The sequence below is a fragment of the Nycticebus coucang genome, chromosome 1 (assembly GCF_027406575.1).
Source record: "Nycticebus coucang isolate mNycCou1 chromosome 1, mNycCou1.pri, whole genome shotgun sequence".
NCBI lineage: Eukaryota > Metazoa > Chordata > Mammalia > Primates > Lorisidae > Nycticebus > Nycticebus coucang.
In genome coordinates, this window is record NC_069780.1 from 129,110,717 (window position 1) to 129,136,426 (window position 25,710).

The 25,710-nt window shown below is 36.9% G+C and overlaps 1 protein-coding gene across 2 annotated transcripts in view; it reads right to left on the reverse strand.

Moving 5' to 3' along the window:
• TENT2 (terminal nucleotidyltransferase 2) overlaps window positions 1-25,710 on the reverse strand; it is an 85,935-nt gene that overhangs the window by 30,756 nt on the left and 29,469 nt on the right. The window contains exons 6-12 of one of the 2 annotated variants that reach the window (XM_053587685.1): window positions 20,431-20,545; window positions 20,254-20,345; window positions 16,986-17,052; window positions 15,129-15,198; window positions 13,114-13,190; window positions 12,614-12,742; window positions 2,794-2,837 (exon numbers count right to left, since the gene is read on the reverse strand). In XM_053587685.1, coding sequence (XP_053443660.1) covers window positions 2,794-2,837; window positions 12,614-12,742; window positions 13,114-13,190; window positions 15,129-15,198; window positions 16,986-17,052; window positions 20,254-20,345; window positions 20,431-20,545 — 594 coding nt within the window. Of the gene's footprint in view, window positions 1-2,793; window positions 2,838-12,613; window positions 12,743-13,113; window positions 13,191-15,128; window positions 15,199-16,985; window positions 17,065-20,253; window positions 20,346-20,430; window positions 20,546-25,710 lie in introns of both variants that reach the window. The other variant, XM_053587676.1, reaches the window with a different exon arrangement.

Below are 25,710 nucleotides of genomic sequence, written 5' to 3' on the forward strand. Positions count from 1 at the left end.
CCTTTCTATAAGACCTCTTTGTTTATTAGGGAAAGAAGGCTAATACCCTAAAAGTTCATTTGTTCAAGGTTTTAAAAACTGTATGTGGGGCGGCGCCTGTGGCTCAGTCGGTAAGGCGCCGGCCCCATATACCAAGGGTGGTGGGTTCAAACCCGGCCCCGGCCAAACTGCAATCAAAAAATAGCCAGGCGTTGTGGTGGGCGCCTGTAGCCCCAGCTACTCGGGAGGCTGAGGCAAGAGAATCGCTTAAGCCCAGGAGTTGGAGGTTGCTGTGAGCTGTGTGAGGCCACGGCACTCTACCAAGGGCCATAAAGTGAGACTCTGTCTCTACAAAAAAAAAAAAAAAAAAAAAAACTGTATATGAAGTTTACAATGTGCTAACATATAATGGTTATTACTAGTAAGAAGAAATAAGCTAATTTGCTTGTCTCATCAGTTGGACCACTGAAGAAGTGCTCTGTTGATCAGTTCACAGGTTTCACATAAAACAAAACATATTCTGCATCAGAGAGAGTAGTTAAGTCCTTATCCATGTAAATACCAATCTTACAGTAAACGTAGGAGGGTTTAAATACTTACAATGGCAATAGAACCACACCTGAAGGCAAACTGGGTCATTTTTTAATCTAGCAGGTCTTGCTATTAGGATTTTTTAAGGCTACTTTAAACCTGTTTTCCCATTACAGAAAAAATAAGACTATTACCAAAACAGGGATGAAGAGAGTGCATATAAACAGAAGTGAGGAATCTGGCATGAGAGAAAGCTGGATAATTAGAAAAATGAGAAAAAATGGAACACAGAAGTGAAAATAAAGCTGTGCAAACTAGACAATGTTAGTATGAACCTGGGTATTTATTATAAAAGCAGTACTTCTGTCCCTAACCACTGTACCAGCAGCATCTTACATTAGTAAAAACGGTTTCATGTAGCATAAAATTTTTCTTTTCTTTTCTTTTGAGACAGTCTCACTTTGTCACCCTTGGTAGAGTTACATGGCATCACAGCTCACAGCAATCTCAAACTCTTGGGCTCAGTGACCCTCTTGCCTCAGCCACCCGAGTAGCTGAGACTATAGGCGCCCACCACAACGCCTGGCTATTTTTAGAGACAGAATCTCGCTCTTGCTCAGGCTGGTCTTGAATCTGTGAGCTTGGCCTCGGCCTCCCAGAGTGCTGGGATTACAGGCACAAACCACCACACCCAGCCCCATGTAGCATAAGATTTTAAGTGAGACTTCTGCCAAAGTATTTTCCAATAGATAATAGATTCTCTTAAGGATAAATTTAACAGTTAGATTCTGTGTATGCTGAGAAATAAATGCAACTCTTTCTATCCTGAAACCCGGGTCTTACAGAAAAATAAGGTTAGGACAATAAAATACATAGCCATTATCTTAGACCTTTTGGTGTAAGCTAACAAAACAATACCTTATAGAAGAAGAAAAACATTCAAAAATAAAGCCAAAAGTTCAAGGTATTTCTATTTCTATACTTTACCATTCTTTCATTTTTCATAATGTTTATGAAGAGTATAAAGACTGATCCCTACATTAGGAACTCATTATAATAGTTTGTAATAGCAGAAATTAAGTTTTTAAAAAGAGGAAGAAAAGTTAGCAGATGTCAAAAGGTTCTTCTCACAGATTCCTCCAGTAGATGACCCTCCAGAAAATGGGAGAGCCCCACTACAGCAAGGCTCTGTTATAACCAACTTTTAGTATCCAGCACCTCACAGGTGAATATGACAGTAACGACTGATGGTCAAACACAAGACCATCAGTTCTTCTCAATCATCAGTGATTAAACTACATTAACTGATGTTTATAATATTTTGTGTGGTATGATAAAATAAGTTCTTTGAAAATTGATCAAGTTGGTTATGACATTTACCTCTGTAATATGACCACTAAGTTTAGAAAACAGTGAAAAAGCTCTTCTATTAAGTGTGTGAAACAGGCAAGAATTATGTGGTTTCAGAAGACTGGTCAAACATTCTAAACAAGTACCTTAAATATTATTTCCAAATAAAACCAGGAACAAGAATGACTATGGAGGAAAACAAATGACAGGACTATAAAACAAGGAAACAATTTTTGAGAGAGAACACAAGAGTATGGAAAAAGAAAATACAAGGATTCATACAGATTATGAATATGTACATTACTTAGGATTCTCTAAACTCAAACTGAGTATATGCTAAATTTTTTTTGTAGTAGGCAACTTCATTTTTCAAATGTTTCCAATTAATTTCAGCAGGATTCTTAATATTATTCAGACAAGAACAGTTATACTAATGTTACCTTTTTTTGATATATTATTTGGCAAAAATCAAATGAAACACAGTAACTAATGTTACCTTTTTTGATGTTACTTGGCAAAAATCAAATGTTCAATTTCTTTTTCTCCTGCTTCTCAAAGTACTAACTAAAGAAAGCGATAAAACTATTCTTTAAAATAGTATGAAGAAAACTGGAGTAAAACCAAACGGGCCTTGACCAACTGAATATATTTAATCCCATTAGTGATAATCATGAGCTCATGCAAAAAAAAAAAAAATCCATCATTAACATAACTGACCAGATTGTCTGCCAATATAACCAAATAAAGTATCAAAGTTTTCTGCAAAAGTATATGAAACATTTTAAATGTTCTAGTGGCCAAAGTCTCAGCCTGTATAGAAAATGTTATCACATACTTAGCCTTACTATTTTTATATTCACGTTAATACTGCATAAATAGTTCTATATATACTTGACATAGTATGTATTATAATAATTTATAAGAAACACTTACTGGGTACATTTTTTGGAGGGATGGAAGGATGGGTTCAGGTAGGGCTATAAAAAGAAAAAGTTTAAAGCTTCTGTGATTCACATGATTCAACTTACAATGCAATAATTTGTCAACTACATCCCAGGTATGAGACTATAAGGGCTTATACTAAAATTCAACAGTTTTCATATATTTCATAAAATTAACTCTGATCCCTAAAAATTCGAATTTAAAATATATCTAAGTTGACAATTTAAGATTTTGTTAATAAACTATGTATACGTAAACTAACATCACTTACATGGTTTTAGAATAATAGGCTATCAGTAAAAGGACACGTCATCTGGTCCAACATCAGACATACACACAAAATAAGCAAGACAAAGATTGTTCTACAGATACAAAATGAACATTGCTAAGATGGATGTAACTATCAAAAAATATAATTGTAAAGTTCAGTTCAATGATACTATGAAAGAACAACAGTTCTATCATAATTATTATTTAATTTCCACAGTATCAAAATTTAAATCGCTCCATGAAACTGATACACTATAAAGGAAAAAAAAAATCAAACTGAAAGAAAATCTTCAACTTTACTAATACATTTTTTAAAAGAATACCTCAGCAAATGTTAAAAATCAAAATCAAGAGGTTTGCAGCAATCTGCTATAAAATAAAATTTCACACAAAAGAATCATTATCCTCATGTTACCACCATATTTTTTGTTACCATTTAATAGTTTTAAACATATCTAATCTAATTAAGTGTATTAGCAGTAATTTTACATCACTATAATGTAAATGGGATAATATAAAAAAGCAAAGCACCTAATAGTCACAATATAGGAAATAACCATAAAATATGATGTCCTGGGCATAGTAAAATGGAAGCAATATATTTTCAAGATTTTTCTAACATTAGATACTAAATGTATTACCACTTTGTATTTAAGAATTAGAATTAGTTATATGTATATAACTAAATAAACTCAGTAACTAAAATATGTAATTCACTTTTGTTATTTGGCAAAAACTTTTAAAGTGACTTCTGGAATACATTAATGTGCATGTAATCAAACATTATGACCAACTTACATGGCCACCAGCTGAATAAAATAAAATAAAATAAATAACATTCTCAGTCTATGACTGAGAATATTAGAAGAAAAAAATTTAGTCATTACTTACCAGAATCACTCTTAGGAAGTAGGACATATTTCCACTCCTTAACCCCAAGCATTCAAATGCTCAAAATTCCAGAAGACCCTCCAAGTAAACTCAAGCCCCAGACACTTTAATTCTAAATATCTCTACATTTGTATAACACTTTTTAATGGCTTTCTAATCATTTTGGTTTTAATACAGAAGTCAAACAAGAAACTCTAATTAGAAATTAGTTTCCTGGGCGGCGCCTGTGGCTCAGTGAGTAGGGCGCCGGCCCCATATGCTGAGGGTGGCGGGTTCAAACCCAGCCCCGGCCAAACTGAAACAAAAAATAGCCGGACGTTGTGGCGGGCGCCTGTAGTCCCAGCTGCTTGGGAGGCTGAGGCAAGAGAATCGCGTAAGCCCAAGAGTTAGAGGTTGCTGTGAGCTGTGTGACGCCACGGCACTCTACCCGAGGGCGGTACAGTGAGACTCTGTCTCTACAAAAAAAAAATATATATAAAAAATAAAAATAAAGAAATTAGTTTCCTTAAAAACCTGAATCTTTCCCATTGAATACCCCAGCAAATTAAAATTATTTTTAAAAAAAGGATAAAGGAAGATTATTATAAAGTATTAGAATAAAGAAATTTATCTCAGGGCGGCGCCTGTGGCTCAGTCGGTAAGGCGCCGGCCCCATATGCCGAGGGTGGTGGGTTCAAGCCCGCCCCCGGCCAAACTGCAACCAAAAAATAGCCGGGCGTTGTGGCGGGCGCCTGTAGTCCCAGCTACTCGGGAGGCTGAGGCAGGAGAATCGCCTAAGCCCAGGAGTTGGAGGTTGCTGTGAGCTGTGTGAGGCCACGGCACTCTACCGAGGGCCATAAAGTGAGACTCTGTCTCTACAAAAAAAAAAAAAAAAAGAAATTTATCTCATTCCAAAATCATAACTAGAATGCTAGGAGAGAAAAACAAATACAAACTACTGGTTAAGGACTTATCAACAGACAAAAGAACGTTCAGAACTAAGTAGTTTGGAAGCAAGAATTTTATTCAGTAAATTACAACCTTAAAATTTCTTTCTTTTTTTATTTTGAGACAGAGTTGCACTTTGTCGCCCTTAATAGAGTGCTGTGGCGTCACAGCTCATAGCAACATCTAAATCCTGGTTTCAAGCGATCTTCTTGCCTCAGCCTCCCAAGTAGCTCGAACTACAGGTGCCTGTCACAACACATGGCTATTTTTAGAGACGAGGTCTAGCTATGGCTCAGGCTGGTCTCAAACCTGTGAGCTCAAGGCAATCTACCCGCCTTGGCCTTCCAGAGTGCTGGGATTACAGACGTGAGCCACCACACCCAGCCAACCTTAAAATTTCACTCATCATTACAGAAACGATTAGTATACTGTGGCAGTTATTGTTAACATTATCCTAATATTAGTCTTAAAAAGTTTAGTAATTTAGGGCGGCGCCTGTGGATCAGTGAGCAGGGCGCCAGCCCCATATACCGAGGGTGGCGGGTTCAAACCCAGCCCTGGCCAAACTGCAACAAAAAAATAGACGGGCATTGTGGCGGGCGCCTGTAGTCCCAGCTACTCGGGAGCCTGAGACAAGAGAATCGCCTAAGCCCAGGAGTTGGAGGTTGCTGTGAGCTGTGTGACACCACAGCACTCTACCAAGGGCCATAAAGTGAGATTCTGTCTCTACAAAAAAAAAAAAAAAGTGTAGTAATTTAAATGTTTATCTTTCTTCAAAGCAACATAAATTCTGGAAGAATCTGGGTGGCTGAATCACCTATTCCAACTCCAAAATTTTGGACCACAGATTCATCCTTTAAGTTTCTCTCTCAAAAGCAAACTTAAAAAAAAAAAAGAAAGAAAGAAAACTTACTATTCCAGTAATGCCTTGAGTGCTGCTTTATCTACACCTTTTACTTTGCCAAAGTTCAGATGAGGAGCTTGCTGATCAGGCCTCACAAATTTATACCCATAAACTTTCTAAACTGATTTAATAATCAAAACTTCAACTATTAAAAAAGCAGATTTTCAACAGTACTAAACCACTAATTTTGAAAAAGCAAGGATAGTTTTACAAGGCCTACCAGACAGTTCTGTGCCTAGGAAAATGGTAAACACTTCACAAATCTTCATTAACATTATTATTCCTAACCAATGGATAATTTTACCTTTATAATTAACTCTTAAAAGGTCATTAAAATCTCTTCTCAATAGGTTCTTCCCTTAATGCTTTGATTAGTCATCTTTTCAAGTATACATAGTCTATTATTGACACTAAAATTTACTCCAGGAAATGCCTCAATCTCTGTTCACAGCAAAAAAGATATTAAAGCATTTCCTAAGTTACATAAAAACTTAAAGGTCATTTAAAGTAACTATTTATGTTACAGGTGAGAATATTAAGATCAGAGAGGTGCAATAATATGAGCCAAATCACAAAAACTAGTTCCAAGGGCACAGCTGAAACTGCTTCCTACACCTTGCAGGTTCTCATATGCCCTCTCCCTTCATGGTAATGTGATACTGCCAAAAACAGCAACTACCTATTTTAATCACTCTGATTTCATCTAGGTAGAAGTGGCTTAAGTAAGCCACTGTAGGCACACTTTAGCTCTAGGTGTCCTTCAAGAAAGACCTAAGTATAGCTGATTATTGGCTTTCTTTTTTTTTTTTGTAGAGACAGAGTCTCACTTTATGGCCCTCAGTAGAGTGCCATGGCATCACACAGCTCACAGCAACCTCCAACTCCTGGGCTTAAGTGATTCTCCTGCCTCAGCCTCCCGAGCAGCTCGGACTACAGGCGCCCCCCACAACGCCCGGCTATTTTTTGGTTGCAGTTCAGCCAGGGCTGGGTTTGAACCCGCCACCCTTGGTATATGGGGCCGGCGCCCTACTCACTGAGCCACAGGCGCCACCCAATCATTGGCTTACTATATTGTCATTAGTTATAAACCACCTCAGTACATGGGACCACATCATCAAATACATGTTTAACAAAATCTAAACAAAATTTTAACATGATTTCATTAAACTGAAAAAATACTAATGCTTAAATTGTCAATATGCTTGCAAAACCATGCAGTGGCACTTGTGATTAAAGTACGTTTTTCTAAAGAAGTCAATCTAAGTTTTAATGTAACCAGTAAGAATGAAGCAATGGGGCACATATTGTGGATGTTCATGTATGTTAAATGCTTTAGTCAAATCAGATTTTAAATCACTACTACACTAAAATATGAATAGACATTGACTGAATGGTGGGCCATGGCTATTGTATTATTCTTTGTATTTTAAAAGAAATTCTTGTCTATTCGATTTTTAATAAAAGCCTGTTGCAATCCACAAGAGGACAAAGTTCACTAAAAAGGAAAGCAAATGTAATGCAGGTCTCAGTGAACTGTAATGCTGGACAAAAAAGGGTATGTCGCTACATATAAAGTAGTATCTAAAACAACCAACCATGTATTTCAAATCTTTTTGGAAGGACAAATAGTGTATATGAAGACTGATCAGCAATGTGAAGATTAGCTTGAAATATTTCAGCAATAAAGAGAAAAACGATACTAAACTCTGAGACTAATAAAACACTGGCCCATTTAAATTATTTTAAATCTCTCTTGACAAGTCAGAAAATTCATTTGATTCTGTCATTTAAAAGTAAATATAGGCTGGGCACCCGTAGTTCAGTGGTTAGAGCCTCGGCCACATGCACCGGGGCTAGGTTCAAACCCAGCCTGGGCCTGCTTAACAAACAACAACCAAAAAAAAAAAAAAAAAAATAGCCAAGCATTGTGGTAGGCGCCTATAATCCCAGCTACTGGAGGCTGAGGCAAGAGAATCACCTGACCCCAAAGAGTTTGAGGTTGCTGTTAGCTACGACACCATGGCAGTCTATCAAGGGTGACAAAGTGAGACTGTGTCTCAAAAAATAAATAAAGATAAAGTAAATATAATTCTTATTTAATATAGATCATAAAACATCTATAAATGAAGTATAAAGAAAACAAATCCAACTGTCCGTAAATAACCCCTGATAAAATTTTAGCATGTATCTTTTCAGTATTTGTATACCTGTAAATATATATACATAGTTACTATTTTTAAATAAAATTGGCATCAAGGTCTATAACACTTAGTGTATCATGAGGATTCTCTTATATCATTAAATACCGTAAAACATGATTGTTACTGGCTATGTAGATTTCATATTAGGATATATCATAATTAATTAATGTAACCACTCCTCTATTCTAGAAAACTTAAGAACACTTCTAATTGTTCTTTATTTCAATAAACATCACAAAGAATAGCCTTGTATAAGTGTCTATACATATCACTGACTATTACCTTAGGATAAACTAGAAATGAAATCACTTAGTCAACTGACATGAATACAAATATTAAAACACTGCTTTCTAAGAAGGCTGTACCAAACTGAGACTCTCACCAGAAGTACATGAGTGTGAACACAGTTTTGTCATTTTTATTTTTTGGAGACAGAGTCTCACTATGACACCCTGGGTAGAGTGCCATGGTGTCAGAGCTTACAGCAACCTCAAAGTCTTGGACTTAAGCAATTCTCTTGCCTCAGTCTCCCAAGTAGCTGGGACTACAGGCGCCCACCACAACGCCCGGCTATTTTTTGGTTGTAGTTGTCATTATTGTTTGGCAAGCCCCAGATGGATTCCAACCCGCCAGCTTCAGTGTACGTGGCTGGTGCCCTTAGCTGCGGAGCTATAGGCGCCAAGCCCCTTTTTGTTATTTTTAAAAACTGATGTTTCAGGGTGGCGCCCATAGCTCAGTGAGTAGGGCGCCAGCCACATACACCGAGGCTAGAGGCTTCAAACCCAGTCTGGGCCAGCTGAATAACAATGACAACTGCAACAAAAAAATAGCCAGGTGTTGTGGTGGGCGCCTATAATCCCAGCTACTCGGGAGACTGAGACAAGAGAATCACTTAAGCCCAATACTTTGAGGTTGCTGTGAGCTGTGACACTACAGCACTCTACCCAGAGTGACATAGTGAGACTCTGTCTCAAAAAAAAAACCCTGCTATTTTAAGGATATTAACTCCACATCTGAAATACATGTTATAAATTTTTACAACTAAATTTATTTTTATTGTTTCAGGTTAATTTGAGGGTACAAAGAATTAGGTTACAATGTTTGCATTTTTTAGGTAGAGTTCCTCTTATAATTGTGTCCTGCCCACAAAGAGTGCCATACTCCCTAATTATAACTAAATTTTTGATTAAAGGGAAAAAAAAAAGGAACCCGACAGTTTAAGAATGTATTCTCTATCAAGAATGCAGAATACCAAATTTACCTTATGAGGATACCATAATGTTTCAATAACCAAGGAGAAAAATGGCTGACATTCCATAAAAAATTAAGAAGATTAACATAAATACGCTGGTCAAATAATGGCACCTGAACTCTAGACAAAGGTAGAATGAAAACGTGCCTTTAGATAGAATCAAGATTTTCTTAGGAACTAGCTCTAAGTCAAATACAAAAAAACACTCACAAAATTCTCCATTACAGAGCCAACATTCCTGAACCGTGATAAACTGAAAAAATTAAAGTGTGTGTGTGTATGTGTGTGTCTCAGAGATTGGAAGGGGGTAATAATTATACTGTTTGGGGATGGTGCTGAGATTCTATCTTTACTTTTTTGGTGTTAATATACACCATCTTTTATGAAGTCATGATAGCAATCAGTAGCACTTCCTTGGTTCTGATACTTAACAAAATAAAAACTCCAGTTCTTTTATTTATTTTTTTTTTACCATTTTTTGAAATCTAAAAGTCATGTCATAATGTACAAGTAAAAGAAAATGTAAAAATACTATTTACTTAAAAAGGTTATGTTTTTACAAAGGAAAAATAACCAAATACACCAATTATAGTTATTTGTCCAAAAACTTTAGAATTAGAAGAACTGAATTTGGCGGCGCCTATGGCTCAGTGAGTAGGGCGCTGGCCCCATATGCTGAGGGTGGTGGGTTCGGACCCAGCCCTGGCCAAACTACAACAGAAAAATAGCCGGGCGTTGTGGCACGCGCCTGTAGTCCCAGCTGCTCGGGAGGCTGAGGCAAGAGAATCGTGTAAGCCCAAGAGTTAGAGGTTGCTGTGAGCTGTGTGACGCCACGGCACTCTATCCGAGGGCGGTACAGTGAGACTCTGTCTCTACAAAAAAAAAAAGAACTGAATTTGACATTTAATGTGTGGCTAGATATACATTTTGAAACCCCTGCAAAGATAATAAAAGCTGGAAAAAAAATAACATTAACAATTTTTGGTGTGGAAACGTGGGAAATTTATTATTTTTTCTTCTTTCCACTTTTATTTACAGGATTTCCTTTTTTTTTTTTGGTAGAGACAGAGTGTCACTTTATTGCCCACAGTAAAGTACCATGGCGTCACACAGCTCACAGCAACCTCCAACTCCTGGGTTTAGGCAATTCCCTTGCCTCAGCCTCCCGAGTAGCTGGGACTACAGGCGCCCACCACAGCGCCTGACTATTTTTGTTGTTGCAGTTTGGCCAGGGCCAGGTTTGAACCCACCACCCTCGGTACATGGGGCTGGAGCCCTGCCCACTGAGCCACAGGCACTGCCCTATTTTCAGGATTTTTTATATAATTATTTTAGTATCACTACATTTTAGCTATTATTTTAAAATAATATTTCTGAAACAAAACAAAGAATTCCTGACAAGGCATCTCACCTCTGAATTGTCCTTTATGAAGGCAGTGGTAGGACAATCTTTTCTTGTGTCCCTGTTTCTATACTTGTCTTAGTAAAAGTTACTACAAAAGAATTCTAAATTTGGCAACATCCCTCTAATTCCTATCCAAAGCAGCATAGTCTCCCAGGAATTATGGGTTAAACAAAATTGTAATCCCCAACCCTGAAGATCTCTGATCTACACACCAAGAAAAATGTGCCTTTTCCTTCTCCCAGTTCCCAAATACCCTTAATACAGAAATACTACTATAAGGGCATCAAATCATTACAACTTTCTCAGTTCTGACTTTTCTACTGCCTTTGACAGACTGCTAATATTGTCACTGTTATGTTTCCCAATGCATCAATCGATGCAATAAAAAGACATTTTTAAATAGGTTTTTTTTTCTTTGAGACAGAGTTTCAAGCTGTCACCCTGGGTAGAGTGCTGTAGCCTCACAGCTCACAGCAACCTCAAACTCGTGGGCTGAAGCAATTCTTTTGCCTCAGCCTCCCAAGTAGCTGGGACTACAGGCACCCACCACAACACCCGGCTATTTTTTTGTTGTTACAGTTATCATTGTTTTTTAGTTGGCCCGGGCTGGGTTCAAACCCGCCAGCCTGGGTGTATGTGGCCAAGCACCCTACCCACTGAGCTACAGGTATCGCCTAAATAGGTATTTTTTAATGACTGCATTATAATCATTTCTTACATTGCATATGATATGCTGATTGTGTTCTATCAGCCCTCAATTCACACAACAACAGTAAAAAGATTTCATTTTATTGGTAACTCACAAGTTATTTAATAATTCATGTTTTAGTAGGTGATAGCTGTAGAAATGTTAAGTTTTACATGTATAGAATATAAGCTTCATGAAGACAATAATTATTTTTCTATTTTGTTACTGCTGTATTCCCAGATCCTAGACTTATATGTGGCATTTATTTATTTATTAGTAAATGCCCATGGAATGAACAAATGAGCACTGTATGTGATAACACATAGTTTTCTCTGTTATTGTATTCTTTGGCAACTAAGATTCTAATCTAGAGAAGTACCGTCAACCAAAAACAGATGAGGCCACAAACCTCTTAGTAAATGGTCTTCTACTACATTAGCATCAAATCTTTCACTCAATCTTCATGCTGCCAGATACATGTTCAGTTGGGCAGTTAGTCATTAAACATTTCAAAGCATTGGTCTAATAACTACAAAAGAGTATAAGCATCCAGCTGAGTATAATGTATAAAATTGTTATTTCTTAGTTTATGTACACAAATAATTAACTATTAAAGGTTTCAAAATCAGATCTGTTCAGTCTGTCTTGTATTTCTAGGGAATTTTTAATACAACAAAAATTCTCACACTCATCTTCTGAATGGTCAAAATTACAAATGTTCACTTACTACTTTTTGCACTATACATGGAACAAAAGTATGTGGTTTTTACCAGAATGGTCTCACAAACAATAGCTGACTGAATTAACTAAAATTTGGGAACCAATCTGACACAAGAGTCCTATAAAGAAAAAATTGAGTGGGGAAGGGAACTCATAGAGATTAAAAGTCTCTTTTATCGACAGGAAAATCATTTACTTCTTTTCTCAAATGAAAAATAAAAAACATGACAAATGGTGCTTGAGCTTATTTTTATAGGCCTTCTGAACATTTGTCTGCCTGAAGATAATGAGTCCACAATACAGAGGTAAAAGTTCTCTGAATACAAAAGTGGCTACAGAATAACTGTCAAAAAATAAAAACAAAGTAAAACTTCTTCATAATATTTCTAAAACATTCGTTCAAAGCAACAAAATTTGAAATACGGCCTCATGGATCTTATCAAGAACTTTTAAAAACAATATTACTTAAATATATAGTCAATAAGGAAAACATCATAATGAAGTTTAACTGCATTTCAGTTATAAAAATTAAGGAAAAACCCATTATACTTACTTTGTAAATAGTGCAAAACCATCAATACAAGACTATAGCTGTTTAGAGTACCACGACTGGCATCATTTATCTGATGGTGACTTGCCCACTTCTTAATCACCAGCACTAATGGACGAACTCGATTTTCAACTGAAAGTAAAATTAAAACTTAAAAATAACAAGATATTACAGTTTCTTTAAAAGTTTACATCATTTCCCAACTCCATTCCAAAAAAAGGCATTGCCTCCCTATGTATTAAACACTGTGCTTACCATAAATATGTCTTACTTCTAAAATTTAACTTAGTTACCTTTTAAAAATTATCAGTTATTTAAATGCACTTGATTTACCTGTAACTCTAGTAGTAAATGATTTTAGTGTAGCAATATATGAAAATAAGACTCTATTATACTCAAACATAACTAACAAGATGTCACTATTTACTACATACATCTTTAAAAAGGAAAGAAGAAAGTGGAAAAAACAGAAGCTGATAATTAGGAACAAACCAAAAACTTACGGTATGCATAAGTTCTGAGAAGGAATGTGTTTCTTATTCCAGCAATATTGTTTACATTCAAGTCAAACTCCACACAACTGTTAAAAAAATAAAACTTTAGCTCAGGTACAAATAAACTCCCTTTGTAATCACCAAATTAATGCCCATCTACCCAAGGGTGCAAAATAGCAAGGACCAAAAGGCTATAGATCTGTTTTTATTTATTTATTTAATTTTTTAAAACAGAGTCTCACTCTGTTACTTAGAGTACCACGGCATCAGCCTAGCTCACAGCAACCTCAAACTCCTGGGCTCAGGCAATCCTCCTGCTTCAGCCTCCTAAGTAGCTGGGACTACAGATGCCCACCATAACCCTCAATTCATTTTTCGATTTTTAGTAGAGATAGGGTCTCACTCTTGCTCAGGCTGGTCGTGAATTCCTGAGCTCGAGTGATCCTCCCACCTTGAACTCCCAGAGTGCAAGGATTACAGACATGAGCCACAGCACCTAGCCTAGGAAACTCTTAACACCATTTACTTGGCAGATAGTCAATAAATGTATAGATCTGATGGATGTTTAGATGAATGAAAAGGAAGGCTTCAGCCAGGCATTAGGGTTTATTTAATAAAAATGTATAAAAAAGTCACATACATATATAAAGTAAGTATATTCAATCAATTCTCATTATTCACAATAGTTACATTCTATGAAGTCTAACCACTGAATTAGTAAGTACTGTACCATTGCTCATAGGGTAAAGACAGGGTCAGGTTTCTGGTAGGCTGGTCACATCATTTTCATAAACTGATCAATATATAACTTTGTTTAATGTTGTGTTTCTGCTTAAAGACATTTTATTTATTTAATGTATACAGTTGATTCATTAACAGTGAACTCATAGCCAAAAGCACTGTACTAATGCCTGAAAAAAAGCCTATCTAACAAACGTTTTTTCCACAGGGTACATCACAACCTTCTTGCACTTGGGGACACCACACCTATGCGTGGGAGCCATTCTAAACAGCAAAAAAAATATAGAATGTGAAAAACATGGCAATAACTACACTATGAGAGAAATATTGGTTTGCAGTAGTAAGCTGTAATAAGAAAGCAGTGTCACCTTATTCTACCTAGAAACGTGGAATTGGGCAATTCAAAATTTTTGCCACTCTGTGTTATCTCCAAGAATGACCGCTAACACATATGAATATTGACCAGAGAGTGAGGGGGTAGTTTACAAAAATACTTAAGCTAAATCTGTAAATATGGAATCCAAGAATAAGGATCAACTCTGTGTATTTATGCATATAATTTAAGTATTACTTTTGTAAAACTGGACTTGATAAACATGATTTATCTTTCATTTTCCACTAATAAAAAGTCAACAATATTTACACTTTATATTCAGATATTATATGAAAAGATTCTTTTTTCATATGAAAAGATTCTAATACTAATGCCCATAAAAAATTCAGAACCCGGGTGGCACCTGTGGCTCAAAGCAGTCGGGCGCCGGCCCCATATGCTGGAGGTGGTGGGTTCAAACCCAGCCCTGGCCAAAAACTGCAAAAAAAAAAAAAAATTCAGAACCCAACCCAGAATAGATGAACATAAATTTTTAAGTGGAAAAAATATATCTTGTTGTTTTTTCTTTTATATTTATTACTCTGGGTATTATATGTACAATTCATTAAATGAAATATAACTTGTTTAATCAGTTGTATTTACAACAGACCTTAAAACTACATTCTTGAGCAATACACTTCCAAAAGGCAAGAAATCATTTAAAAATGTAACATATAAACATGTGTATATTCTTTAAACTGAATTGTGTTGAATAATCAAAATGTCAAGCAGAATATATAGGGTTAAGCATGTTTTTAAAAATTATTTGAAATACTAATTCAAGTGATTTCTAAAAACCGAAAAAGATATGCTACTTGCTATAACATATATTTCTTGATTTCTTGATTTTAGATGAATATCTAAAAATGATCTAAAGCAACTGAAAAAAGGGAGTTCAGTAATTACTGACCTGACTTTATCCCTGAACTTCACAATTGGCACTTTTGCTCGAATCAGTTGAGGTCTCTCAATGTAGCCAGCTAAAAGATAAAGTAAATACATGCAAATGTTTCCCAAATTTACAGCATTCCAATGCATTTTTTTAAAAACAGTACTTTGCTAAGCTAAAACAATTTAAGAAAATGTTGTCTTTGAGAAATAAAGCAAATAAGTGAGGACATTATTATTAAATTCTTTTAAGACTGGAGGGTCCAATAATACTGTTCTTCTAAGATTGGAGGGTCCAGTAATACCTCAGCCTGCCATTTGGAGGTTTTATATTATTTTCGGGAATGTGGTCTAATATCTAATACATACTATCTATAAAGAAGTTCATCAGACCTTTATAGGAGTGAAAAAATAACTAGGCTACTGGCAGGGGAACAGCTAAATTTTGGGATAGCATAGAGTAAGATATGCTATCTTAAGAGATGAAAGCCTCAGAAATCATATTTACAAGGAGTCTTAAATGTGGAAATGCTTCGCAACATGTACTTGGGCTGGGACACAGTCATTGAAGTATGACCTCTATGAGGTAAAAATACATATATACATATTTTTATTCTACAAAACTTGTAGAAAAAATTTGAATTTAGATTAATAATGTTCATGTAGGCAGAAGGAAAATACAGAAATGCATAAAAAAAATCACAAAATGAGTAATCTTTCAATTTTGTGACTACAGAAAAAAATAGTACCAGATTTTTTTAAAAACCTCAAAATTTTGTTATTTTTTACTACCAAAATTATAAAATACATCTAGCTTCAAAATAAAATATATGTGTAGGAATTCGGTGAAGCGTAATGAAAAACAAGATCAGAGTTCAAAGTTATGAGTAACAATACGCGAACAAACTACGCTCCAAGCAGGTTGTCGAACCCACTCATTAGTCTCTTCAACTATTAAAAACAATAACCAAAATGGAAAAAAAACTCTTCTTCTAAATTAGATAATCTCTAAGGTCTCTTCTACTTTAATATTTTATGATTCTAATAATAGCTATTAAAAATCCACTTAATGTATGAATTACTATTTTTATTTTACAGATGCAAAATTTTAAGTCCACTGAAATAAGTCACTTGGTTTATTTCTCTCCCACAATAAATATAAGTTTTCTAAGGGCAGTAAGTTGTTACTTGACTTTCTATTTTCCAGCTCAAACCCTGGCAAATAATAAGTTATCTATTATAATAAACAAATGAACAAAATGTCTTTCCAATATCCAAGATAGTATGAGTTCAACTTTCTCCAAGATTCTGTGAAAATTTAAAATATAAATTTAAATTTGAGATGGATTAACAGATTAAAATCTGTTTAGAATCAATTTATTCAAAGAGTAAAATCTTACAATAAAATGGCATAAGTCAACAATTTTTTGGAGTTAGTACATTTGGGCCTCATGTTCAGTGATCACATTTTAAAACAAGTAAAGATACACTTCATAGCAGAAAGATTCTCTCTCCCTCAGATCAAGTCCTACAGGATATTACCTGTAACACTCTTTTGGTTTTTCACAGATATTTTGCATTGCATCTATTGCTTTAATTTTCCCAAGAGTCTATAACCTTTTGAGAAAAAGAAAAACTTACATAATTTTGAATCCCCCAATGCATTCAGTGGGATATTTTGCAAGGAAGCTCAATAAAGATACATTGAACGGTCACTTCCTTTTAATCGAAACTTAAAAGGAATTCATTTGGAAAAAAGGATCTACATTATACCTATCCTGACAAGGATAAACAATTCTTCCCAGAAAATAAAGTGAGAGACATTTTAAATAAATAGTTATATCAGATAGCATATGAACTTGAGGCATGTCAGACTTACAAAGTCTAGTACAGAAGTGTTTATGGACTAAGGTGAGTATATGCCGTGCTTCAGTCTTCTGATTTACCTGAAAAAAACACTGAAAAGTTAAAAATAAAGTGTTTTTTCATTATCTTTCTAAGTTTAGCATTTCATTTTCTTAAAGTATTGCAAGAAAAAGAAAACATACAAGGTTTATCTTTTGGGGAGTTATTTTTCAACATACGTTAAATTACATTATACAAAAAGTCAACCTCTAATGCTGCCTTTCATATCTACAATCTCAAGCTGTCGCCCTGGGTAGAGTGCCTTGCCGTCATGGCTCACAGCAACATCGAACATCAAGAGATCCTCTTGCCTCAGTTTTTCTATTTTTAGTACAGATGGGGTGTTGCTTTTGCTCAGGCTGGTCTTGAACTCATGAGCTCAAGCAATCCATTCACCTCAGCCTCCCAGAGCACTAGGATTACAGGCATGAGCCACTGCACATGACCTGATTTTAAATTTAAAACATAATTTTTTTTTTTTTTGCAGTTTTTGGCCAGAGCCAGGTTTGAACCCGCCAACTGTGGTATATGGGGGCGGGGCGACACCCTACTCCTTTGAGCCACAGGTGCTGCCCCTAAAATATAATTTTTTAAGAAATTCATAAACAGGCGGTGCCTGCAGCTCAGTGGGTAGGGCACCGGCCACATACACCAGGCTGGTGGATTTGAACTGGGCCTGGCCAGCTAAACAACAATGAGAACTGTAACAGAAAAACAGCCAGGCATTGTGGCGGGGGCCTGTAGTCCCAACTACTTGGAAGGCTGAGGCAAGAGAATCACTTAAGCCCAAGACTTGCAGGTTGCTGTGCACTGTGACGACACAGCACTCTACACCGGGTGACAGCTTGAGACTCTGTCTCCAAAATAAAATATTATATATATATATGTATATATATATAAAATATATATTTTTTAAGCTGTTTTAGAATTATTCTGAAATAGCTATATACGTCATTTGTTTCCTTTGGTATAAAAAGCAATCTTCAACAAAAATAAAAAGAATTTTAATACTCTATTTTGGGCGGCGCCTGTGGCTCAAAGGAGTAGGGCGCTGGCCCCATATGCTGGAGGTGGTGGGTTCAAACCCAGCCCCGGCCAAAAACTCAAAAAAAACTCTGTTTTATCTCTCTATACAGATTGTAAGCTCCTTAAAGACAGGTTTATATCTAAACTGTCTCGATTTTAGTGTAAGCTATGACAACAATTTAGACATGTGAATAAAACTGGAGGACTGAGGTAATGTGCCTCAGTATAATCCACTTGTACAGGAAACTGTCAATACTCTTATCTATTCTGTCAGAGGGGAGGAGTGTATTCTCTACCCTGGTGGTAATTTCAGGGTTTTTTAAAACTTTTTCTTTATTTCATTTCAAAGCCTAGAAAAATGCCAGAATTTCTTTCCTAAAATATATTTTCTTCTGATTTGCAGTAATTAGATGTCATTTTTGTTAGTGGAATAATATGAATAATAAATACATACTCTATAATCCAAATGAATTTTCTATATTTTTGAAGATGTGAAACACATAGGCATATCAAAATTGCATTCAATTTAATCTTTGGTAGTTCAGAAGAGATCTCAGTATCTTACAGAGGCTGCTTCAGTCAGCACAATAAACACCAATCATTGTGGTATTAACATCTACACAAGACTATCAGTTAACAGGAAACTCAAATAAATATAATACAAATTGAGCATCCCTAATCCAACACTCTGAAATGTTCAGAAATCCAAAATGCTCCAAAATCTAAAATTTTGTGAATGCTGACATCATGCTCAAAGAAAATGCTCACTGGAGTGTTTTTAAATTTCAGATTAGGGATGCTCAACAGGTATAAGGCAAATATCTCAAAATCTGAATTTCAAAACACTTCCAGGCCCAAGTATTTCAGATAAGGAATATTTAACCTACACTAAATAACACAAATTGGTTGCTAAGGAAAAATAAAAAAGTCAAAATGCCAGAGAAAAATATATTAAATGTAATGAATCACAATAATCTTATTTTAAGTGTCAGTAGAATCCTTTTGTTTCTCTCAAAATAAGACTACCAAACCCTGTAACATTTTCAAGAAGGGGAAAAAAAGATTAAAAACAGAATTGCTAAGAATTCAAATGGAAAGGAAATACATCAAGAAGATAATACTGCCCGCGCTCCTCTTCTCCACTGCAGACTCATAACATATCCAACCGAATGAAGTTTCAAAACCGAGGCAGAGCTCCTTACAAGCACATAGTGAAGCCATCTCACTTTAAAAACTTAGAACTGATAGTTCCTATTATGCTTATTTTGCACACGCCTTAAAAGAAAAAGAAGCACTTCCTGGGTTTCCTGGAATTATGGTAAGGAGAAAATCCAAAGAAGTAATTACAATAATCCTACTTCTTTTCCTCAATGACTTTTCTTTTTTTTTGAGACAGAGTCTCAAATTATCCCTCTGGGTAGAGTGCCATGATGTCCATAGCTCACAGCAACCTCAACCCTTGGACTCAAGCTATCCTCTTGCCTCAGTTTTTCTATTTTTTTTTTTTTTTTTTTTGTAGAGACAGAGTCTCACTTTATTGCCCTTGGTAGAGTGCCGTGGCCTCACACAGCTCACAGCAACCTCCAACTCCTGGGCTTAGGCGATTCTCTTGCCTCAGCCTCCCAAGTAGCTGGGATTACAGGCACCTGCCACAACGCCCGGCTAATTTTTGGTTGCAGTTTGGCCGGGGCTGGGTTTGAACCCACCACCCTCGGCATATGGGGCCGGCGCCCTACCCGCTGAGCCACAGGCGCCGCCCTCAGTTTTTCTATTTTTAGTAGAGACGGGATCTCGCTTTTGTTCAAGCTATCTACCCACCTCAGCCTCTCAGTGTGCTAGGATTACAAACGTGAGCCACCATACCCAGCCCTCAGTGACTTTTTTTTTTTTTTTTTTTTGAGACAAGAGTCTTACTTTATTGCCTTTGGTAGAGTGCCGTGGCATCACAGATCACAGCAACCTCCAACTCCTGGGCTTAGGCAATTCTCTTGCCTCAGCCTCCTGAGTAGATGGGACTACAAGTGCCCACCACAACCCCCGGCTATTTTTTTGCTGCAGTTTGGCCAAGGCCGTGTTCAAACCCGCCACCCTCGGTATATGGTGCCAGCACCCTACTCATTGGGCCACAGGTACCACCCCCTCAATGATTTTTATATAAAATTTCTTAACTGAGTTAACAAGAGAAAGACACTTGGAATAAGTGTTTCCTTACTTACTGGTTCTTCCTTAACAACAAGGCATAAATCACCATCACTGCTCCGGGTACCAAATCCATTTAAAGAGGATCCAACCAAAAAAAGTCTGCTTTCTGAGAAACAAAAAAATTAATGCAAGATTATTTAAAATATAAAATAAGAATACGTATAAAGAACATGCACAATAGAGAAACTTACGGGGAAATAACAGCTGGATTTCTCTTTGTAGCTGTGTTCGACAGAGTTCTTTCTTCTTTAAATCACTTACTTGCTGCTGACAAGTTTCAAATAACTCCAGTATCTGCTGACTTAGCTTGAATCCACCCCAAAAAAGAGTAAAAGTTTCATTCAGACATGTTGAAGTAATTACCACCCTGAGAAGAATAAATCAATTCTACTAACAATATTTTTAAAACAAATATTGATTATCATCTTACCACTTTTCAGTACCAAACTACTGTTACTTCACGTACAGGGTGGGGGAACGGCTTGAAAAACTACGTATAAATTTTACAAAGTAAAATATCATTGACAAGCCACAGAAAAGTATAGTCACATATAACTCATAATGAACATAATCCACAGGTCAACAAACTCATGGTTATTGTTTTTGTATGGCCCATGAGCAAAGAATGTTTTTTGTATCTTTAAAGAATTATAAAACCAAATAAATAAATAAGAAATTGCAACAAAAACTACATGTAAGAGGCAAAGCCTAAAATATTTACTATCTGGCCCTTTGAAGAAGTTTGCCCAACCCCAGGTGTTTTTATACCCAGAAATATCAAATTAAACAGACTTCCCAAGGCCCTAGTCTTTGATGTCCATGCAAACCATCCTCCTCTCCAGTCTTTTACACTGCCCTGAACCCTGACTTCATGTTGCCATGTACTGACCACCCTGCTTATCTACTGGTTCACACTTTCCCCTACAGCCCAACTCCTGACATCATTTACCATAGGTGACATCCTTCTCTGTAATGAGCAACATATCATAACATACTAGCTTCTGGATGCTTTTTACTCCAACATTTTTCACCAGTGTACACTTCCACAGCTTTCATGTGGTCTTTACAATAAACTATAACTGTTCTATCTCTGAAATTTTAAATTCCAATGTACTATCTTGGCTTCAATCTTTCAACTCTTACTTTCTTACTCCCCTTACCCTATATCCCCTTATACTATAAGAGATCTAGATTCCCTTGAATCTTCCCTTTTCTCCCAACCATCAGTACCTAAATGGTGTGATTTCCTTCCCTATGCAATCTATATACTCCACAATACATCCCCTGAACCATTTTTATCACACCTTAGCAACAATATCCCCCTGTCATGTTCTAATACCTGTCCTGCAAAATCTTAATCTTAGGTCAGTATGAAAATCACCTTCTGTGTACTCACATCTAATCTACTAAGAGATAAACCTGAAAAAAAAAAAAAAAAACATAAAACTGGAGTCTTCCTGTAGTCTAAGATCAGACTTAAGATAGGCCCTTAGCATCACCTAGCAATTATTTCCAAGTCTCTCATTATACAGTGCTCCTGTTTTTCACCATCTTCAAAATCTTTACTACCTTCCTCAAACCCTCTAAACTTATCTATCTCATTTTCTTTAGCAGATAAGCTCATATTAAAGTTTAGAAAGAAAACTGAGAATACCAGATAGACATATGTGATATTCCTCAGCCTCCTAACCAAAGACCTACAAATTAACGTCTGACTGAAATTTTACCTTTTTTTTTTTTTAACAGAATCTCACTTTGCCACCCCTGTAGAGCGCTATGCTATTATAGCTCACAGCAACCTACAACTCTTGGGCTCAAGCAATTCTCTTGGCTCAGCCTCCCAAGTAGCTGGGACTACAGGCACCTGCCACAACCCCTGGCTATTTTTAGAGATGGGGGCTCACACTTGCTGAGGCTTGTCTTGAACCTGTGAACTCAGGGAATCCACCCACTTCAGCCTCCCAGAGTGCTGAGCCACTGTGCCCAGCCGAAATTTTATCTCTTCACTTCTGTCAGACAAACTATCCTCTTTCCTTGTACAAACCTAATCCCTCTACCACTAATTAGTGTCCAAGTTGTTTGGTCCCCTTACGGGCACAAACATCTCCATTAGTTTTTCAGTTTCATTCTTGCATTTTCTGTTTTTTTTTTTGGTTTTTGGCCGGGGCTGGGTTTGAGCCCACCACCTCTGGCATATGGGACCGGCGCCCTACTCCTTGAGCCACAGGCACCGCCCTCATTCTTGCATTTTCAATCTCTCCCTCTCTAAGACTTCCACATAGTCCATGACCAGGCAAAAGTATCACCCATTAAAAAAAAAAAAAAAAGAGGGCAGCACCTGTGGCTCAAAGGAGTAGGGCGCCGGCCCTATATGCTGGAGGTGGCAGGTTTAAGCTCAGCCCCAGCCAAAAACTGCAAAAAAAAAAAAAGAAAAAAAAAGGCCAGGCATGGTGGCTAACACCTGTAATCCTAGCACTCAGAGACACTGAGGCAGGTGGATTGCTCGACCTCAGAAGTTCAAGACCAGCCTGAGAAAGAGTGAGACCCTGTCTCTACTAAAAATAGAAAAATCAGCAGATGTGGTGGCACACACCTGTAGTCCCAGCTACTTGGGAGGCTGAGCCAAGAAGGATCACTTGAGACCAGGAGTTTGAGGTTGCTGCGAGCTATGACGCTATGGCACTCTACCCAGGGCAACAGAGAAGACTCTGTCTCCAAAAAAAAAAAAAGAGAAGGTTTTTTATTACTCATCATTTTAAACATTTTCTTTTATCAACTTTAGAATACTTGTTTTAAGAAGCCAGAGGCATTCTGGGCAACTTGGAAATGAAAGACATAATTTTTTAATATACCTAGGTCCAAGCCCCACAAAATAAAAAAGTGCAACTAGGAGAATAAATCAAAACAGATCAAACCAAACCAAAACCTGGCCAAGAAATACATGATTAAATGACTCAGTATCCCTTTTGAACCCCAAACATTAGTTAAAGCCAAATAATAATGGCAGCAAGACCCACGTCATATCAAAACTATAAGGGAAAGAAATTTTAGACTATCCTAGAACCAGACACCCAGAAATCAAATTGTGTGCAAGTACTATCTTCTTCCCTAAGCCCCCAACCAAAGGGCCAAACTAGATGTGGAAGAACAGCTTCTCAGGGTACAACTCATAAGTAAATGCAAGGGATCACAGAAGGTTAAGAAATCTCAAAGCTAAATGACAAATACAAAGGAACACACCAAGCAGAAACTGCCAGGAAGAAAAATCCATCTAGGCAATACAGGGCCCCTAGGGGCTAAGGAAAGTTCTAGAATGATTCAGACTTTCAAGGAAGGAAGGTCTGGGAACTTTTTTGGCTAGGACAGAGGGAAACTCCATTGGCATCTAGTAGGTAGAGGCCAGGGATGATGCCACTGAACATCCTACAGTGCACAGAACTCCCCCACAACAAAGATTATCTGGCCCAAAATACCAGTAATACAGAAGATTTAAAAAAAAAATCCTGGTCAAGATAAAAATGAGAAAGTAAAAGAGAAAAGGTTATCTGAAAGAACATTCCTGAATACCATATACCAAAACAACAGAAGAGAAGGGGTCCTAGAGCCACAAAGCTAGGAAAGCTAGCCTGTCCAATCTTCTCCATCTATAAGTAGTGTAGAAAAAGCCATTTCACTTAGTCACAAATAACAGTAAAAATTTTTTTTGAATCTCGGAGAGGTAAGAATGAGCAAAGAAAAAAACATGTGGAGAAATAATGCCTTAAAAAGATTCTGATCAATTCCCTACAGATAATGAAGCATACCAGAAAGCATCTCTAGAAAACTGTCGAAATTTTTAACGTAATATAAAAAAATGAGATCTTTTCTCTCTCTTCATGCTTTAATTTTCTTCTTCTTCTTTTTTGTTTTTTCTCAAGTTGTCGCCCTTGGTAGAGTACCATGGCATTATAGCTCACAGGAATCTCAAACTCGTGGGCTCAAGTGATCCTCTTTTTCATTATTTTTAGTAGAGATGGGGGTCTCACTCTTGCTTAGGCTGATCTCAAACTCCTAAGCTCAGGCAATCCACCCACCTCAGCCTCCCATAGTGCTAGGATTACAGGTGTGAGCCACCACACCCAGCCACCTTTTAATTTTCTAAAACAAATTTTTAAAACTTGAGCACGTATACTAGCAAGAAGCAAGCAGAAATTTACCTTTTAAAAAATTCATTACAGGCCAGGCACAGTGACTCATGCTGGTAATCCTAGCACTCTGGGAGGCCGAGGCAGGTGGATTGCCTGATCTCAGGAGTTTAAGACCAGCTTTGGCAAGAGCAAGACCCCATTTCTACTAAAATTAGCTAGGTGTTGTGGCGAGCCCCTGTAGTCCCAGCTACTCAGGAGGTTGAGGCAAGATGATCAACTACTAAAATTAGCTGGGTGTTGTGGCAAGCCCCTGCAGTCCCAGCTACTCAAGAGATTGAGGCAAGAGGATCACCTGAGCCCAAGAGATTGAGGTTGCTGTGAGCTACAACACCACGGCACTCTACCCAAGGCAATAACAGTAAGACTCGGTCTCAAAAAAAAAAACCTATGGAGCACATTGCAAGTACAAGTTGGATTTATCAGGGGTAGAACACAAATGTCTTAATGCTATAATTGGGTAAATGAGGTGAAAGCTATGTTGATTAGTAAGATGTAAGCACTCCAATTTGTACAAATAATCAACACATCAAATCCCATAATAGCATAAAGGTATTTATGATCTATGTACAAATGACTTAATAAAAAAATAAAAAAATTCACTATAACAGCAAAAAGCAAGAAATATTTAGAAATAGATTTGCCAAAACATGTGCAAGACTTACATATTAAAAACTATAAAATATTGATGAAAGAAACTAAAGACCTAAGTAAATGGAGAGATATACTATGTTCACAACTCAGAAGACAATTGTTAAAGATGTCAATTCTCTCAAAACTAATCTGTAGATTCAATGCAATCAAAATCAAAAGCCCTAGGCGGTGCCTGTGGCTCAGTGAGTAGGGCGCTGGCCCCATATACCGAGGGTGGTGGGTTCAAACCCGGCCCTGGCCAAACTGCAACAAAAAATAGCCGGGTGCTATGGTGGGCACCTGTAGTCCCAGCTACTCAGGAGGCCTAAGCCCAAGAACTGGAGGTTGCTGAGGGCTGTGATGCCACAGCACTCTACTGAGGGGGACAAAGTGAGACTCTGTCTCTTAAAAAAAAAAAAATCAAAATCAAAAGCCCAGAAGTAGCCAAGGACAGTGGCATGTATGTGCCTGTTGTCCCACCTACTTAGGAGGGTGAGGTGGAAGGATCACCTGAGCCCAGAAGTTCAAGGGGTGAGATCTGTCTCTTAAAAGAAAAAATTAAAAAAAAAAAAACCAGAACAGTTGTTTCTTAAAATTGATAAAATAACTTTAAATTTTATTTGGAAAGGCAAAAAACTAAAAGCAATTAAAAAA